The 18,913-nt window shown below is 48.3% G+C and overlaps 1 protein-coding gene across 1 annotated transcript; it reads left to right on the top strand.

Moving 5' to 3' along the window:
- On the top strand, positions 1 to 18,913 carry RNF207 (ring finger protein 207). Its single transcript, XM_043994041.1, has 18 exons — positions 1 to 235; positions 724 to 914; positions 1,976 to 2,108; positions 4,381 to 4,525; positions 4,619 to 4,700; positions 6,747 to 6,822; positions 6,919 to 7,044; positions 7,578 to 7,624; positions 8,752 to 8,824; positions 9,373 to 9,441; positions 10,408 to 10,476; positions 10,640 to 10,737; positions 12,367 to 12,553; positions 13,437 to 13,622; positions 14,138 to 14,189; positions 15,039 to 15,156; positions 15,624 to 15,707; positions 16,745 to 18,913. Exons 2-18 carry the CDS (start codon positions 724 to 726, stop codon positions 16,791 to 16,793), a joined length of 1,785 nt encoding a protein of 594 aa, XP_043849976.1. The 5' UTR covers positions 1 to 235; the 3' UTR covers positions 16,794 to 18,913.

Raw genomic sequence — 18,913 nt, 5'->3', positions numbered from 1 at the left:
CAAATGGAAGGCCTGATGCCCGCCCCTCTTGCTTCCAGCGGGAGAGGACAGAAACCGACCAAATTCTCTCCCCCGAGTAGGGGCAACCTCTGACGTCCGCCGAGAAGCCGATGCCCTACTCTGAGCCTGCGGAGAACCTCGACCGGCAGCTTCCTCCAGCCAGGCCAGCACCTTTTCCGACAACTGAATAACCGCACAGAGGTGGGGAATTGCTTTGGAAACATCTGCCGAAAAGGTAGGAGGGGAGCGGCAGCCTGCCTACCTCCTCACTCCCCGCCCCTGCCCAAAATGCTTTGGGGGAACCGGATCCAAGGGGGAGGATGAAAAAGGATCTTCTCATTCACGCATAAATTCAACCCCATCCTTGCCCTCTTGTGGACCCTAGGTGCCAGGAGTCTCTCCCCAGTTCTCCGGCTGTGTCGGGGCTCCGGCGGTGTCCACAGTCCGGGTGGGAACAGCTAGTGGGGAAGAGTTGTGTTTGCCTAGAGCACAGGGTCCCAGATCTAAGGCCCACTCTCTCCCCTAAGCCTCGGCATGGAGGCGCGGTGATTGCAGGGTACCTTCTAGGCCTTCGAAGTTACTCCCACCATCCCCATGACCCCAAACAGTTGTCCTCCGAGGTAGAGGTCAATGCACATGGCGGGGGGGAGGGGGAGGCAGACTTGACTCCGTCTCTCCCCTGTGCCTCCTCCCCTCCCACCTAACCCTACTCCCAATCAGCAGATGTCCGGTGAAATCTTCTCGCCCCTGGAGAACCTCGCTGCCCTGGACGCCTCAAACAGCCACCCTCTCGTCTGCTTCCTATGCCATGGGCAGTACGAGCACCCGTGCCTGCTAGACTGTTACCACAACTTCTGCGCCAGCTGCCTGAGGGGCCGGGCCGTTGATGGCCGTCTAGCCTGCCCGCTTTGTGGGTGAGGAGTGTGCCCTAGGGCGGGATGGAGGCCAGGGCCAGACTCAACCCAAGTCGCATGGCGCTATCAGGAATCCAAGAAGAAGAAGAAATGAGTCTGAGAGCAGGGCTCCTTAGCTAGAGAGAGGTCTGCAGAATAGGAATCCTACTGCGAGATAACAGGGCGGCAGAGTTGGGGGCCTCGTTGGGGGCAGCCTTGGCTGCAGCTGCCGGGGGTATACCTGTCAGTGTCTACCTGGAGATCTCCAATCCTTTCCCGAAATTGGTCCCTAGTCCGCTATGATACTCTGGTGGAGATCGAAGCTCCCAAAACTGGCGGGGGAGGGGGAGGGAGGGGGAGGGGGGGAAGAGGTGCCCGAGAAGGGGAGGTGTTTCTGCTTTGGGAGGAGTCTTCGGTATCTTCACTTACCTGCAACTCAGTCCCTACCTCTTTCTTTCATACTCGACCTCCGGTAAGGTGAGGCGATGAGGGGGAGCAGAAACTAACCGGCCTGTCCTGCAATGTGAGCCCCGCGGGAGGGCCCCATCTAAGAGAGCTCTGCACCTTCACACCTTCCCCTGAATGCGGACGCTTTAAACACCTAAGTTTCTGCTACGTCATCACCGAAATCTGATTTCTTGACTTTAGGACCAAGTCTACACCACTGATTTCCTGGACCCTAAAGTCCTCTCTCTAAACAACTCAGATTTTCCGTGAGCGCTGGGGTTGAGTGAATATTGAAATCGCCCTGACCAGATAAAAGCAATTGTGCAAGGGAAGAGAAGGGATTTATGGGAAAAGGGGAAGGAGAGAGAAGGAAGGTTTTTTTACGCTTTGAGATCGGAATTCCAGAAGTCCCACAGGAAAAAGCATTCGGCCAAGCCAAGGGGATGCTGGAAAAAGGGACTGGAATGGAAACTATTTATAGCGAAAACAAGAGGCAGGTGACGGACCGTTTTCTCGGGCGCCTCTCAACTATTTTTAGGTCCTGGTGAATAAGTGTGACAGGAGGCAACTGTGGGCTCCGGCCAGGGAGGGGCCGCCGGGCCGGGGCTTGAGTCCAACCTCTCCCATTCCTGCAGCTACCAGTCTGTGGTGAAGGGAGCCAATGGGCTGCCGCCTGTGGACCGGCTCCTGCAGTTCCTGGTGAATGGCTCCGCCGAGTGCGAAGAGGCCGTGCGCTGTGCCAACTGTGACCTAGAATGCCCGAGCCAGGCAAGGAGACAGAGAGGAAGGGGAGGGGCTGGAGGGGGGGGGAGTGCCGAGGCGGGAAACACCCCAGGGGAAGCTATGGTTTAGGGTTGCACGTCTCATTTAGCCTCGAGAAACAATAAACACAGCAATAAACACTCATTAAAAGCCTGTGCTAAGAGCTGGGAATTATTATTATAGAAATATATGATAGTAGATAAATATTCTATAATAACAAATATTACATCATATTACATTACATTTATTATATTATATTAATTATATATAAGACAGCCCCTGCTCTCAAGGATCTCGAAGTCTAACACTAATATATAGTGCTATTTGTTAGTACTTTTACATAGCACGTTTAGGCTTACAAAGCACTTTACAATATCTAATTTGATCCTCTCAACAGGTAGGATCATTTATTTAGGGCTAGAACAGATTTTAGAGACTATTTAGTGCCTTCGCTTTACAGATGAGAAAACTGAAGCCAATAGCTAGTGACTTGTCTCAAGTCATTCAATTAGTAGGGAAAGGGTGGAGAGTGGAATTTGAATTCAGGTCCTTGATTCCAAATCCACTTCTCACCCTCCTGTCCTCCAACACACCCTGGGCCTCAGTTTCCCCTTTGGTAAAATGAGGAGCTTTGAGTAGATGGCCTCTGAGATTCCTTTCAGCTCCACAAGCCTATTATTCTAGGGCAGGGACTGTTTAACTTGTCTTTGTGCTCACATCACCCAAACAAAACAAAACCAAAACAATATCAGAAGGATGGCATTCGGCCTATGATTTCATTGGTACAGGAAACTCATCAAAGAGGAAACTCATCAGTGCAGGCAGGCACTTTCTTGGCAGTTCATATTATTAAAGAGTTCCCTAGGGGCACTGAGATTGACTTGTCGGGGGTTACACAGGCAGAGGCTAAATCTCCCTGACTCTGCTGCCAGCTCTCCACCCACTCACTACATCAAGTCAGCTGTCGGGACACTAATTTTACCGGCTCACCTTTCTCTGACACTTTAAGGTTTACAAAGCACCTTTTCCCAACAACTCTGTGAGGTATTCTTCGTGCCATTCCCCCCCCCACCACCACCACCATTTTACGGATGGGGAAAGTGCCCAGATCCACAAAACTAGTAAGTGTCTGGGCCAAAAATTCAATTCAGACCACAGATTCTTAGCCGGAAGCACTTAGGGGTTAAGTGAGTTGCCTGAGGTTATAAGTGAACTAGCTAAGATTCCAGAGCTGAGAAAGAGGTAAGATTCAAATGAGGGTAGTTGGACTCTGAACTCTCCATACTATACTATGCAGCAATCTCATTCCAACATTCATTTATCAAACATTTATTAAGCCTTCTATATGCCAGGAGAGGCAATATGGGAGCAATGGCCTGAGTTCAAGCCCCACCTCTGATGCATACTGCCTGCAGTCCCTGCCCTGAGATAATAGGCTTATAGGGCTAGAGTCGGAAGGGATCTCAGAGGCCATTTAGTCAAACTTCTAGTTTTACAGTCAGGGAAACTGAGTCCCGGGGAGTTTAACTTTTTGTAGAGCAAATCACTTCATCTCAATTAGTGCTTTAGGTGATTCGAAAGTTGCAGAGAAGATGAGGACCTGCATTGGTTTAGGGATTTTCCATATAACAATGGAATCAGTAGATCAATCTCTTACCCCTACTGTGTGATATGTTGACAGTCAATAGTTGTTTTGTTGTTCAGTCGTTTCAGTCATGTTTGACTCTCCCTGACCCTATTTTCTTAGCTAAGCCAGCTCATTTTACAGATGAAGATCTGAAGCAAACAGGGTGAAGTGACTTGCCCAGGGTCACACAGCTAAGTAAGTGTTGGAGGCTGGATTTGAACTCAAGGAGATGAATCTTCCTGACTCCAGGCTCAGCACTCTATTCACCTAGTTGCCAATAGTTAATAGTCACTAAACATTTACAAAGTACCTACTAAGGGCTAGAGGCATTTATCTGTAGCCTAAATAAATGCAGACATAGGCCTTAAAATATAGTCCATTTGGGGGGCAGCTAGCTAGGTGGCAAAATGGATAGAGTACTGGCCCTGGAGTCAGGAGTACCTGAGTTCAAATCCGGCCTCAGACACTTAACACTTATTGGTTGTGTGACCCTGGGCAAGTCACTTAACCCCAATTGCCTCACCAAAAAAAAAAAAAGTCCATTTTCCTGGGGGAAGTCTTCCTCTTACCTTGGACAGAGGCCACCAGTCAAGGCAGCCTGGCCCAGGTTTAATCCATCCCACACCCTTTTCTCTTTCCCCTCCTCCCTAGGATGCAGAGACCACCTACTTCTGCAACACCTGTGGTCAGCCCCTCTGCGCTCACTGCCGGGAGGAGACTCACAAGGCCAAGATGTTCTCCCGCCATGATGTTGTGGCCCTGGGCAAACGGACCAAGGACACCCACAAGAAGTGTCGTGAGTGTCCAGTCCTCGTCCCCAAATGAAATAAGGAAGCATCCTTATGTTGAATCCCATCTCCCAGCCAACAAACTTGTCTCCCTATTGTAGCTTTGCATGGTGAGCCTTACATTATGTTCTCCACTGACAAGAAGTCCATGCTGTGTATCCGATGCTTCCGGGACATGCAGGGGTATGTGGGTCCTTCCCTACTCTCTTGTTCTCTTCTCTCCTCTTCCTCTCTTTTTCCTCATGCCCTTGTTCCCCATCTCTTTCCCTTCCTCCCTTGTTCCTCTTTCCTTCCATCCTTCTCCTCCTTCACCCATTATTTCCTTTCCTTCCATTGCCTTCTGCCTTTCTTCTTCCCTTCCTTCTGTTTTATCTTCAATCTTCCCTTCCTTTCCTCTTCCCATACTTCAGCCAACATAGGTTAAGCACCTTCTGTTTGCAAAGCACTGTGCTGGGCTCTAGGGAAGATACCTTGTCCCTTTTCCTGTGGACCTGACAGTCTACTAGAAGGTTAAGACTATACAAGCGATAACATTTAGAAGGTACTATGTGAGGTACAGGAGTGGAAGATCATGACTACATGACTACATTACTACATTAGAGAGATCAGGAAAAACTTCTTGGAGAAGGTAGGGTTGGAGTTGGGCCTTAAAAGGATAGGCAGGGGGCAGCTAGGTGGCGCAGTGGATAGAGCACAGACCCTGGAGTCAGGAGGACCTGAGTTCAAATCCGGCCTCAGACACTTACCACTTACTAGCTGTGTGACCCTGGGCAAGTCACTTAACCCCAATTCCCCGGAAAAAAAAGAAAAAAAAAAGGATAGACAGTAATTCACCAGGCAAAGACTTGAATAGTGAGGGATTCCAGGCAGAGAAAAGAGTGTGATGGAGGGAGGATAGTGCTGGATCCTTTAGAGAGAGGAGGTAGGAAGAGAGAGTAGATTGTTGGAGGAAAAGAAAGGTAAGGCTGTAAAGGACAAACAGATTCCACTCCATTGTGTGTTTCAATGCAATAACCACTTATTTATTAAGACATCATCCAGGGCAGCTAGGTGGCGCAGTGGATAGAGCACTGGCCCTGGATTCAGCAGTACCTGAGTTCAAATCTGGCCTCGGACACTTGACACTTACTAGCTGTGTGACCCTGGGCAAGTCACTTAACCCCCATTGCCCTGCAAAAACAAACAAACAAAAAAAGACATCATCCAGAGGGGCAGGTAGGTGGCACAGGGGGTAGAGCACCAACCCTGAAGTCAGGAAGACCTGAGTTCAATTCTATCCTGGGCAAGTCACTTAAGCGCGATTGCACAGAGAGAGAGAGAGAGAGAGAGAGAGAGAGAGAGGAAGTTGTATAGGAAATGTGTTTTGCATGACTACGGATGTATAACATGTCAAATTGCTTGACTTCTCAATGAGGGTAGGGAGGGAAGGGAGAGAATTTGGAACTCAAAATTTGAAAAAAGAATGTGAAAATTGCTTTTTACATATAATTGGGAAAAATATTAATTTTTTAAAGTCATATAGGGGATGGTAACCAGGTCTCAAAGTCAAGAAGTCCTGGGTTCAAGCTGTCTGTGATACAAACTGCTTACATGACCCTTAAGTTCTCATGACAATCCCTAAGGCTACAAGTATCTTTTATTTTTCTTTTCTTTCCTTTTTTTTTTTTTTTGGTGAGGCAATTAGGGTTAAGTGACTTGCCCAGGGTCACATAGCTAGTAAGTGTCAAAGGTCTGAGGGTGGATTTGAACTCAGGTCCTCCTGAATCCAGGACCGGTGCTCTATCCACTGTGCTGCCTAGCTGCCCCAGGCTACAAGTATCAAAGAAGGTGCTGGCCTGGATTGATAGGGGGATTCCACTGTACCAGTGAGATCACAGGTCCAGACCCTATTGCTAGGCACCAGGGACACAAAGACAGGACACTAAACAGTCTCCACCTTTAAGGATTTTCCATTCTACTGGAGGCCCTTGAATTGATCAGCCTGTGATTGCACCAAAGGTTCTGGGCTGGACTCTGGAGTTGTTTGGCTGGGGCTGGGCTTCAGCTCTTCCTCAGGATGGGTTGGAGGGGAGGGAGAATTTGGTCTGATAGCAACACCAACAGACTCTCAATTCAGTGCTTCACTAGAGGCCAAGTCCTGGGAACCAGGGAATCAGGAGATCAAGGGAGAGATTTGTAGGCCCTGTGGAGGGAGATGTGGGGGTTCCCTCAGGCAGACTGTGTTTGCAGGGAAAGCCGAGCACACTGTATCGACATAGAGATGGCCTATGTGCAGGGCTGTGAGAAGCTGGACCAGACAGTCGTGGTGAGTAGGTGACACTGGCTTCAGGGGGAAGTGGGATGAGGAATGATCGGTCACCCTGCACCGCTCCACCTGCTGAACAGCTTCCCTCCTCCCAAGGCTGTGAAGGCTTTGCAGACTTCCACTCGGGAGGCAATCGCCCTGCTGCAGACCATGGTAGAGGAGGTGAGGCACAGTGCAGCGGAGGAGGAGAGTGCCATTCACAGCCTCTTCAGTAGCATGCAGGTAAGTCCCCCAGCACCGCCCCCCCCCCAACACACACACAAAGGTCCACACATCAATTGTGGCTCTTCCCGAGGGCCTCCTCTGGTATGATGGTGGCCACGGGAGCCAGAAGAGCCTAGAATTCTTGGAGATGAAAAGAATCTCAGATGAACATTTGGCCCAACCCATACCTGACCTCCTTCTACAATATCTACTTATTGCCCTTCAGGACTGGGGGACTCTACCCTATCAAAGACAGCCCATTCTACCTGTGTGTGTGTTGTTTTGTTTTGGTGAGGCAATTGGGGTTAAGTGACTCACCCAAGGTCACACAGCTAGTAAGTGTTCAGTGTCTAATGGCTGATTTGAACTCAGGTCCTCCTGACTCCAGGGCCGGTGCTCTATCCACTGCGCCACCTAGCAGCCCTAATTCTGCATTTTTTTAAACAATAGTCCCAGGCTCCCACCCTCCAAGGGCAAGCTTCTTCTCTACTCCCATCCCAACCCTCTACCCCCACCCAAATTCAGATCGATGAGTTATTGGTCTCTTGTAGGAGAAGCTGACGGAGAGGAAGGCATTGTTACTGAAAGCAGTGCGGAGGTTGGTAGGACCAAGAATAAGGACAATTCATACTGATTCATTTAAATGTTGAAAAGACACTTGCCTCACACACAACCCTGTGAGGTAAGTAGTGGGAATATTCTTGTCCTTGTTTTCCAGATAAGGAAACTGAGGCCCAGAAAAAACTAAGTGACTTGCCATGGGTTACTTACACCCAGAATTGGGATTCAAACTCGGGTCTTTCACCCCAAGTCCACTGCCTCCCCCCACACTGGGATTTTAATAGTACACTCCCTATACACTGCCATGAAGAACTGCAGGTCTTCTTTGGGGGGGGGGCAATGAGGGTTAAGTGACTTGCCCAGGGTCACACGGCTAGTAGGTGTCAAGTGTCTGAGGCTGGATTTGAACTCAGGTGCTCCTGAATCCAGGACCAGTGCTTTATCCACTGCGCCACCTAGCTGCCCTGCAGGTCTTCTTGGCAGAGCATCCATACCGTTTGTCACCAGCCCTCAAGAAAGCTCTTGGGATGGGGCATCTTCACCAAAAGGGAGTGTGACACTCCTGGTTATCACTCCCATATCATGTTCCCATGGGATCAGTCCGATCTTGAATCACAAGCTTTCTCCTTTTGTACTGTGAGGTGGTTTAGGGACCTGGAGAATGAATCCTCAGAATTTTTAAGTGAATTCAGCTTTAGTGGTGAGTGTTGGGCCTGGAGTTAGGAAGACCTGAGTTCAAATTCACTTACTAGCCATGTAATCCTGGACAGTCACTTAACCTATGTCTGCCTCAGCTTCCTCAATTGTAAAGTGGGGATCATAACAGCACCTACCTTGCAGGTTGTTGTGAGGCTCAAATGAGATATTTATGAAGTGCTTAGGGGGCAGCTAGGTGGCGCAGTGGATAAAGCACTGGCCCTGGATTCAGGAGGACCTGAATTCAAATCCAGCCTCAGACACTTGACACTTGACACTTAACTAGCTGAGTGACCCTGGGCAAGTAATTTAACCCTCATTGCCCCACTCCCCCCCCCAAAAAAGTGCTTAGCACAGTGCCTGGCACATAGTAGGTGTTGTCTAAATGCTTTTCCTTTCTCTTCCTCCTTCCTCCTGCTGAACTCTGAATCCTGGGGGCTCACTGACCTAACTCTCCTGCCTCCCCAGCCAGTATGAAGAGAAAGACAAAGCCTTCAAGGATCAGCTCTCCCACCTGGCATCCCTGCTGCCCACTCTGCAGGTAACGAGCCGGAGTCAGCTTCCTGGTGACCAGAAGGGGGCACAGCCAAGGAACTAGCAGGTGGTTGGTGTCTCAGGGTATCTGGGAAGTCGCCCCCCTTTCCCCTTTCCCTCACCCAGAATTCACAAGCCCCCTGAATTTCCCTCAACATTCACCAAACGTTATGAAATGGAGAAAGGTGAGGGAATGAGCATTGATATAAGCACTTTACAAATATCTCATCAGACCCACACCACCCTGCAAGTTAGCTCCGGTTGTTACCCCCATTTTACAGTTGAGAAACCTGAGGTTTCTGTGACCTGAGCTGGGGAAGGTACAGAGTTTAAATGAGACCAGGCCCTTTCCCCCATGGAGCTTAGCTGGCCAGAGGGGGACATGACTTATACACAAATAAAGACAACACGCAATTTTTTTGTTTGTTTGGACCTGTGAGTATCTGCATGGACAATCTCCTCTCAAGGAGTTCAGCATCGTTCTTGGGAATCATCCATTTCTGTTTACTCTCCCACTGTGAAGGATCAGTTGTGAGCCCTACCTTGTCCCCATAGGTCAACCTGGTCACCTGCTCAGCTTTCCTCAGCTCAGCCAACAAGGCAGAATTCCTGGACCTGGGCTATGTGAGTCACCCCATGGAGGGCTCCTCAGGAATCAGATGGTATTTGCCTTTAGGGCAGGGGTTGGAAGCCTTTCTCAAATGCCTTGCTGAGTCCAGTCCAGGGCTTTTCTGGGGATAGGGATGGGAGCGAGGGGGTGGCACTGCTCAAAACATCTCCCCATACTTTTCACCAAGTTCAGAATCATTTGGATTATCCAATTTTGTTCAGCAAAAATCTAAGAGGTGCCTATTAGGAACCAGGTGCTGGGAAAAGAAAGACAGAATTGAAAACATTCCCTTCCCTCCAGGATCTTTAAAATCCAAACGGCAGCCTTGGGGGCTCATAGACATCATTTCCAGCATAGTGGGTGATTTTGAATTAATAACTAGATTCCTTTCCTAAGAACAGCTCCTCTGAGGGAATGAGGATTTAGGGTTTGGGGGCTGGGAAGAGAGAGAGAGAGGACTCAAATGGTTGGATAATGTGGAACTTTGGGTAGATGGAGGACCGCATGGGAACGCTGAGCTCCTTGGGGAAGGGAAAGAGAGTGAGCAGCAGGGGAGCTGGGATAAACTCGCTAGGGTAACAGACAAGTCTTTAGTTCAGCCCTGACTGTCATAGCAGTTTCTGCTACCCGTGGCACTTCAGGAGAAGAATATGGTAGGCTGACCTGCCTGGACCTTCCTTTTCTTTTCTCAGACAGTTCCTTTCCAGATCATTCTCTGCACTCAGGCTCCGTAAGAGCTGGATTGAGGGCGGGGCGGGGCGGGGCGGGGCTGAGTGGTAGCCACCTGGACACAGTTTATGGCATAAACTGACCTGGGTGCCTCCCACCTCCCCAGGAGGCCAGCCGGCTTCTGACAAGTTAGGAAACGATTGGGGGCGGGGAGGTGGGGAACGAGGAGTGGGTCAGAATGGAGGCTCTCCCAAGACTGAGGACCCAGAACCTTGAAAGCGCACCCCCACCCCCACCCCCGGTTGCCACAGGAACTGATGGAACGGCTACAGGGCATTGTCACCCGGCCCCACCGCCTGCAGCCAGCGCAGAGCAGTAAGGTGCCGATCCGGGAACCCGGAAGTGGGGAGGAAAAGGCTGCATGTGGGTGCCAGGGGCCCGGGAGGTGGGGGCGCGGACACTGAGCCAGGTGGTTTCCGGCTCTGGGGTTTCCAGACTCGAATGCTCCGCTCCTAACCCTCCCGCCCTGCGATGGCCCCACAGATCACCAGTGACCACCGCGCTGAGTTCGCTCGCTGTCTGGAGCCGCTGCTGCTGTTAGGTGCGCGCCGGGCGCCGGCGCCTGGGGCAGGAGTCACCATGTGAGGAGTGTGGGCAGGCCGTGTCCCTTTCCCTGTCCCCACAGCCCTCAGCCCAGCCCAGAAGTCACAGCCAACCCCGCACCGGAGCCCTGGGTTGGGGGGGGGGGGGTCGTCTCACCGACACGTGGTGGAGACCAGTGGGCACGGTCGCTGGGAACTGGCCCAGGCCCACGCTTCCTGAAAGCGCCCCAAAGTGCAGCGGCGACACCTCTCTCAACGGGAGGGGCCGTGCGTCCGTCCACCTGGGCACTTCCATCCCCAGACAACTACGAGCAGAAGTCGAAGTCCAGAAAGGAAAGAAGCTGGAAGTCTGGAGAGCCCCGGGGCAGCTAGCTCTCCAAGACCCTCTCGGCCTTATTTTTAGCCCTGATTCGCGGAGTCCTACCCGGCTATATATAGGCTTCTTTGATACTGGTGAACGGGGGAGGTGGGCAGAAGAGGGAGGAAGGGTTCACAAGCTGGGGTCTGCGCCAGGAAAGTTCTAGGTTTACTCTGGGGCGAGGCGCTGAAGTGGAGAAAGCACCATCCACCGTGAGACAGATACTGAAGAACCGGCTTAGTCGGAGCCGCCTCCTGGCAGTTCCGGACGGACGGAAGCTATAGGATAGGGAGGATCCCTGGGAGGGGAGGGGGAAGGACGGGAAACCGAGGGAGAGGTAGGAAAATGCAGGCGGATGTTTGTAAAAGACACCGGCAGTGTAGGGTCTTACACTGGATGCATCTTCAAGGCAGGAAGAATGAAAACTCGTGGGAAAATCAGGGGAACCTAAAAGGCTTGGGAGGCAAGACTTGAGTGGTTTGGGGAGCTCAGGACAAGGTTAGCTCAGGGAGCTAAGCCGCCTCAGGTGAGAGGAAGGAAGCTGAGGGAGAGGCTGGGAGATTGATGGCCAATAGCGGATTCTTGGGTTCCACTGTAAGGGCTCAATATCCTTGGCTTGGCCCCCAAGGAAGAGAAATTTCTCAAGCTCAGTGTCAGCCTCAAGGCTAAATGAGGAGCTCCACTCCCTGTTCTGCTTCCCTGAATTGGGAAAGGACCAGTCTACCCAGCATGAGGCTCTGTTTCAACACAGGGCATGTGTCCTGCATATTCCATCCATCTAAACTTTCTCTGCCTGAAAAACGCTAGCTGGTTATAAAAGGAATAAAGTGGAACTTCAGAAGAGCAGTGTGCCTCAAACCAGCCTTCCATATATTCACTGGATGAGCACTCCCACTTCCTGGATCTGGTTTAGGGTAGCAGAACTGATTCACTGAGCTGGACTGAGAAGGGAGCGATGTGCAAATGTGTCCTTAATAAATGGTTTGCGGGGGCAGCTAGGTGGCGTAGTGGATAGAGCACCAGCCCTGGAGTCAAGAGGACCTGAGTTCAAATCCAGCCTCAGATACTTGATATTTACTAGCTATGTGACCCTGGGCAAATCACTTAACCCCATTTGCCTCACCCCTCAAAAACAAAGCAAACAAACCAAACAAACGGTTTGCACGGATCAACTTTCTCCTAAGCCTTGCTGATAAGGGTTCAGGCTATATATTGGACTCAGCTTCAGGTGTGGGGGTGGAGGATATAGTTAATCCAGCTTCAATCTTCTCCCCCAACTCATCCATGCTGCCACTACCTTTTCTCCACAGGCTTTCCGGGTGTTCAACCACCAAGGCCCTGCTTGGTTCTGGCTGCCCATCACCAGGTGGGAAGATGTCAGGATCACCTGTTCACAAGCCCACACTACACCGATCCATCAGCACCAAGGTGCTTCTGGCTGAGGGAAGTGACACGCCCTTCACAGAGCATTGTCGGCACTATGAGGAGACATACAGGGTGAGGGCCTAGAAGGGAGGGAGGCTGGGGGGCCAGCTGAGCAGCCTGGCTTCCCCCTCTTGTCTCAGAGAAGAGGCCTCTCCCCTCAGGGCAGGAGCAGGAGCAAATCCTGCATGAGGTAGAAATACTGCAGGATTCCCGAAAGACAAAAACCTTTGCGATTTATCCAGAGTATGTTCATGGAAATACCAATCCAATTCCAGGCTATTCTCTTGATGGGCAGCTAGGTGGTGAAGTATATGGAGTGAGGGGTCTGGAGTCAGGAAGACTCATCTTCGCGAGTTCAAATCTGGCCTCTGGTCACACTAGCTGTGTGATCTTGTGGAACACTTAACTGTTTGCCTTAGTTTCCCCATCTGTAAAATGAACCGTAGAAGGAAATGGAAAACCACTCCAGTATGATTGCCTAGAAAACCCCAAATGGGGTCACGAAGAGTCAGACATGACTGAAAAACAAAAATCTCTTGAACTCCATATTCTCTGCCACTCGAGGTGCCTGACTACAGCATCATTAGAATGGGCAAAAACCCTGGTGACCACTGAAGCAGAGAAAAGAACAAAATCTGTCAGTCTATGAACCTGAAGCCCTTTCTTAGAGCATGTTCACCTCACACCTCAGGAGGACCAAATGTTACCTGGGCAGTCAGGTGGAACACTGAATAGAACACAGGGCTTGGAGTCAGGAAAGCCTGAATTCAGATCCCCACTACCTTGCAGACTTGTAGACATAATATTTGTAAAGTACTTAGCACAGCCCAGCACATAGTAGGTGCTATATACTTATATACACATATATACATATACATACATACATACACACACACACACACACGCTCATTCCCTTCCCATCTCCACCCTCAAACTTGGACTTCTCTGAACATAGACCCTGCAATCCGAGATCCAGAATCTGAAGGACCAAGTGCAAGAATTACATCGAGACCTCACCAAGCACCATTCCCTCATCAAGGCAGAAATTATGAGTGACATCCTGCAGAAATCCCTACAGGTGGATGGGCATATCGCTTCCAAGTATGCCTCAGTAGAAAAGATGAGGCCAGTCTTTGAAGAGGTAAGAGGCCTCCAGGGGGAAATTTCCCCAAGGTGTCTTCTTTCCTCCCCCAGGATATACACTGAGGGGAGACTAGAGCCAAAAAAGAATTGATCAATTATCTCATTTGCATGTGTGTGGGAAGCAAGTGATCTTTCCCACCTAGTTAAAGCTGGGGGCTCTAGAGAAAAGCACAGGTTGGATTAGTGACTCAGTAACGACTACACCCAGGCGAGCTCCCAGTGGATAAGTTCACACCAGCCAGGTGGCTCAGTAGATAGAGCCTGCAATCAGGAAGACCTGAGCTCAAATACGTCTCTAGACACTAGCTGTGTGACCCTGGACAAGTCACTTGTCCTTGGCCTGTCTCATCATTCACCTCTGTAAAATGAGGTAAGGACTTGCTTCCCAGAGTTGTTGTGAGATATTGGTAAAGAACTTTGCAAATCTTAAAGCACTCTATAAATTCTAGCTGTTGTTATGACAACACCGTGCTCGGATGGGCAGCCCAGTCCAACTCTTGATTTTTCTTTCAGACCTGGGAGGAAACCTATCAGAGAGTGGCAAATGAGCAAGAAATTTATGAAGGTACCCAAGCAATTGTGCCTGCCAAGTGAATAAACTGCCCTAACAAATTTCCTGTGTGGACGGACGGACACACACAGACACAGACACAGACACAGACACACACACACACACAACACACACACACACACACGAAACATAACTAATAGGGGAAATGCTGTAGTCATATTGAAGAGGAAATATATTGGGGGTAGTGACCAATCGTTATTTCAGAGGGCTCAGTAGGAAGTATGCTTCCCACCTCCCATCAGAGAAGTAGTGGAATACAACTGCAGAATGAAGCACCCCCTGTCAGACATGCTCTGTTTAACTGTAAGAGGGTTAGGAGGAGCAAAAAGTCATTGGGAAGTGACATTGATTTTTTCTTAAGCATCAATAAAATATGAAATAAAAAACCCCAGAAAATTGCACCCACTAGATGGTACTTCATCTGCGTCTGGAGGAAACTAAGTTAATGAGGATTAACTGCCCTATTACCCTCCCCTTCCTCTCCCAAGATGAAGTAGGTAGTAATAAGTGAGAAGGGCTCAGAATTAAGCAAAGGAAATGGATATTTCGAATTCCTACTAAGAACCTAGAGGCAGCTAGAAGGAAATATGGCTACAGCATTGGACCTGGAGGCAGAAAGATGTGAATTCCAATCCAGCCTTGGACACTAATTAGCTGTGTGACCCTAGGAAAGCCACTTAACCTCTGCCTAGTGTAAAAGGGGGCTAATAATAGCATCCGCTGTGGGGATAAAAGAAGACATTTGTAAAGCTCTTTGCAAATGTGGTAATGCTAGCTGTTATAAAAGTTTAATGAGCCCAATTGCTCCCCTTACCTCAAACTGAACTTTCTTGTTCTGGGCAGCCCAACTGTATGATTTATTCCAGCTGAGACAGGAGAACAACTATTTGATCAATATCACCAAGCAGATCACTCCTTATGTCCGTTCCATTGCTAAGGTGAAGGAACGGCTAGAGCCCAGGTAAGAAGAGGAAATGACTCCTCACCCCACTCTTGAAGAAGTATATACGCTGGATCTGCCAGTTTAGGTTGGCACAGGCTTTTGTGGAGGATGTTATGTAAGATGCGATGGGGGTGGGGTTAACTTCTAAAGCACTGTCAGAAAACTGGAGGTGGGTGCCATGATCCATCTGTATCGGGTGAGATCTTCCACAGGATCTAAGGTCAACAATCCGGGACTTAAGAAAATACAGACATTCGAGACCACCACCAGCCTTGCCTGAAAGAGTGGTAACATGTAGTCAGTTTCAGCAGTCCTTGGAACCAAAGCTGGCTCCTCAAGACAGTCCTGGAGGCCTGGGCAAGGAGGGAATTTACAGCTAGTGCCTGTTATGTATTTGCTTAAACTTGTTGGTACAATGTTAAAAATGAGCTTGCTGCCTTTGGTTCTTCCAAAGTGTTACAGTTAAGAGATTCTCTTTCTAACAGATTCCAAGAGCCTATTGACGAGCAGTCGGAGAATTTGCCAAAAATATATGAAGACATAGTAGTGATCAATGAGAATCAAACCAGGTAGATGAAAGGTCTTTTTTAGAGGAAAAAGGTCAATGGGAGAAGGAAGGTGGTTGGTTTTTTTTTCTTTTCCAAACAGTAGTTAAAATATGTTATTTGGTAAGCAGAATTAAAACTTAGAAAATTCTTAACAGCAAAGATATTGGGGTGAAACTCATAAGTTTAAGTCTAGCAGTTTGACTCTGGGAACTTAATGAAATTGGGGACAGCTAGGTGGGGCAGTGCCTGAAGTCAAGACTCATCTTCCTGATTTCAAATCTGGCCTCAGACACTTACTACCTGGATGGCCCTGGGAAAGTCACTTGACCTTGTTTACCTCAGTTTCCTTATCTGTAAAATGAATTGGAGAAGGAAATGGCAAACCACTCCAAACCCCAAATTCGGTCACCGACAGATACAACTGAAATGACTGAACAAACTTATGAAATTGACTTGATGGGATGCAGTCTTAATTCCTATCCATCCTTTAAGGCTTCAGGCAAAAGTCACTTCCTCCAGAATACCTTCCCTGATGCTCCTCACCTCTTTATGTCTATTCTGTTTTGATCATACGAGCTGAGACAGATCTCTGAGGTCATCAGGTCTAAACCCTCTCACTCTACGGTTTATTCAAGGCACTGAAAGGTTAAGTGACTTGCCCAGGGTCACACAGCTAAATCCAGCTCTCAAAATATTAGTGTATGTACATCTCCTACCAGGTCCCATGAGGATCAGAGCTCTCTTATCATAACCTTTACATCCTGCTCCCACTGACCGGTGGGTGCTGTTTACTGGTCTGAATAAAACAGTTCAGGTTCCCTTAAATGTGAAACAGAACTTTATTGAAACTTATTGTTCCAAAATTTGCCAAAATAATTGCTATGGAAGGGTGGGATGAAATATTGTGCAAAGATGTCTTTGGCAAGACCCGTTTGCAACATGCCAGGTTTCATCCTCTAACTGCTGATCCCCAGGAATCTTGTGATACAATCGATGAAATGAGGTGTGTGTGTGTGGGGGGGGTGATAAATATATTTCACATTAATTTGCTTCTGTAGGAATGAGCCAACAAGTTCTGAAGAGAAGAGAGAAGATTCTGGAGTCTAACAAAAGGGACAAGCAAATTCTGAACAGACTCTCAGAAGAACTCCTGAAAAATAAAGGCTATGAATAAATCCAAAGACAACGATGAGATGGATACCACCACTAGGAAAGAATCCATAGTTTAGCAAAAGAGACTTGTCTTATCAGGCTTTTTTTTTTTAAGCAGATTTAAAGAAAAGTTTCCTTCTATCACACTTACCAAATGTAATGGATGATTCTGCCAAAAATAAATTTTGGACTCAGCTATCGGGGTTTTCAAATTAAGGTTTTACCTTTGCTTGAGCTAACTTTGCCGTTTTTCTCCTTTACACCCCCCACAAGTGAGCCAGAGCCCAAACACCACCATTTGGGGAAGTAAGATTTAGAAACTCTCCTCTTTTCAATGAAATTTCAAACCAGAGTGAAAATCTGCCCCACTGGGCATGTGTCAGCAATAACCCCTTACCTGAACTAGAGCCCTGCGCCATCTGTTCCAGCTCCCAGGCTCTTCCCAGTTTTTGGAAAAGGTTTTTGCTGATACCTTTCCTCCGAGATGGATAATTCCAGTTTTTAGCCACAGCCTTCCTATTTAGGGCAATGTCAGTTGGGAAGTTCTATTCTCTAATTAATCTATGTGCACAGGGGAAGGGAACAAGTCTCTCCAGATTCCACACCCCATGTCTCAATGGAACCCAAATCTCACCCTGGTCCATTGTGGAGCTAGTTTTCCTGATTGTAGAGTAACAAGTAGCTTGTGTCAAACATCCATCTCCTCCTCTTGGTAACTATGGTTACAGAGATGGAGGAGTGTATTTCTGATTGCATTAAAGACCTATAAGGTAGGCAAATTAAATATTGAGAATATTCATTTTAGAAAGGTTCAGCAGTGGTTGTGATTTGTCCAAGATCATAAGATATTCTCTCTCTCTCTCTCACACACACACACACACACACACACACACACACACACACACACACAAACATCAGGACTGGAATACAACCTAATCTGGACACCCTCCCCACTTCTCAGTCCTATGCTCTTTCCAGTATCCCACTTGTGAGACTTTAACCCAGGTCTCAAGACAAGTACATAGCAGAAGTGGCCCTAAGCCTTGTAGGTTTTCTGGCTCCGAGTCCAGTTTGATAGGAAATATTAAAGCAGGCAGAGCAAGGTCAAGACCAAGACTTCTACAAGATTTCACTTATTACATGCCGACCAGCTAAGAGTACCTCTCTTAGCCATTCAAGTCCTATTGATTCTACTGCTACAATCAATTTTACCTTGTACCTGAGCCATTAACCTTAGCCTCATCTGGGCCCTCATCACCTCTCACTGGACTACTGCCATCACCTCTTAACTGGTCTCCTTGTTTCCAATCTTTAGCCTCTTCCAATTCCATCCTCCACTCAGCTGTCAAGCCCACATTCCAGAAGTACAAGTATGACCATACTGTTCCCCTGCTCAAGAAGCTTAGTGGCTCCCTATGGTCTCTAAAGTAAACCGTAAAATCCCCAGGCTTGGCATTTAAAGCCTATCTGCCTCGTTTATAATTTCTTTTTCACACATGCCCCATTCCAGATAAAACAGGCCAATTTGTTCTCTGAACAGGATTTCCTAGTCTCCACCTTTATCTGGGCCTTGCACAGCCAGTCCCATACCTGGAATGTCCTCGTTCCTCACCTCTCTTGGACTATCTTGGCTCAGCAGCCACATACTCCATGAGACCTTTCCCAATTCCCTCAGTTGTCACTGTTTCTTCCTCCCCTCCACCCACCAAATTTGAATGGGATACCTTTGTATATTGTGTGTGTGTGTGTGTGTGTGGTGGGTCTCCTGGAGGTGGGCAATGTCTCATTTTTGTCTTTGTACGCCCATGCCTGGTCACAGTAGCTGCTTGGCTAATGCTTTTTCAAATGAACTAACTCCACATCTTCAAGTGAAATCATCCAAGGCAGTTTGAGAAATGTGCTTTAAACCCCACACAATTGAAATCAAGAATAGTTTTATTTAAGAATTGGAAAGAATAATCAATATCTGTGAAAGAAAATTCATTTAAAAATATTTAAATAAACATTTTCTTCATGTAAAAAGAAGAGTAGAATAATTACTCCATTAATTGAATACATCCTGGGTCTGGGGCAGG

This window comes from Dromiciops gliroides, chromosome 3, assembly GCF_019393635.1.
Source record: "Dromiciops gliroides isolate mDroGli1 chromosome 3, mDroGli1.pri, whole genome shotgun sequence".
In the NCBI taxonomy this organism is placed as follows: Eukaryota; Metazoa; Chordata; class Mammalia; order Microbiotheria; family Microbiotheriidae; genus Dromiciops; species Dromiciops gliroides.
This window is presented reverse-complemented; position numbering and strand designations above follow the sequence as displayed.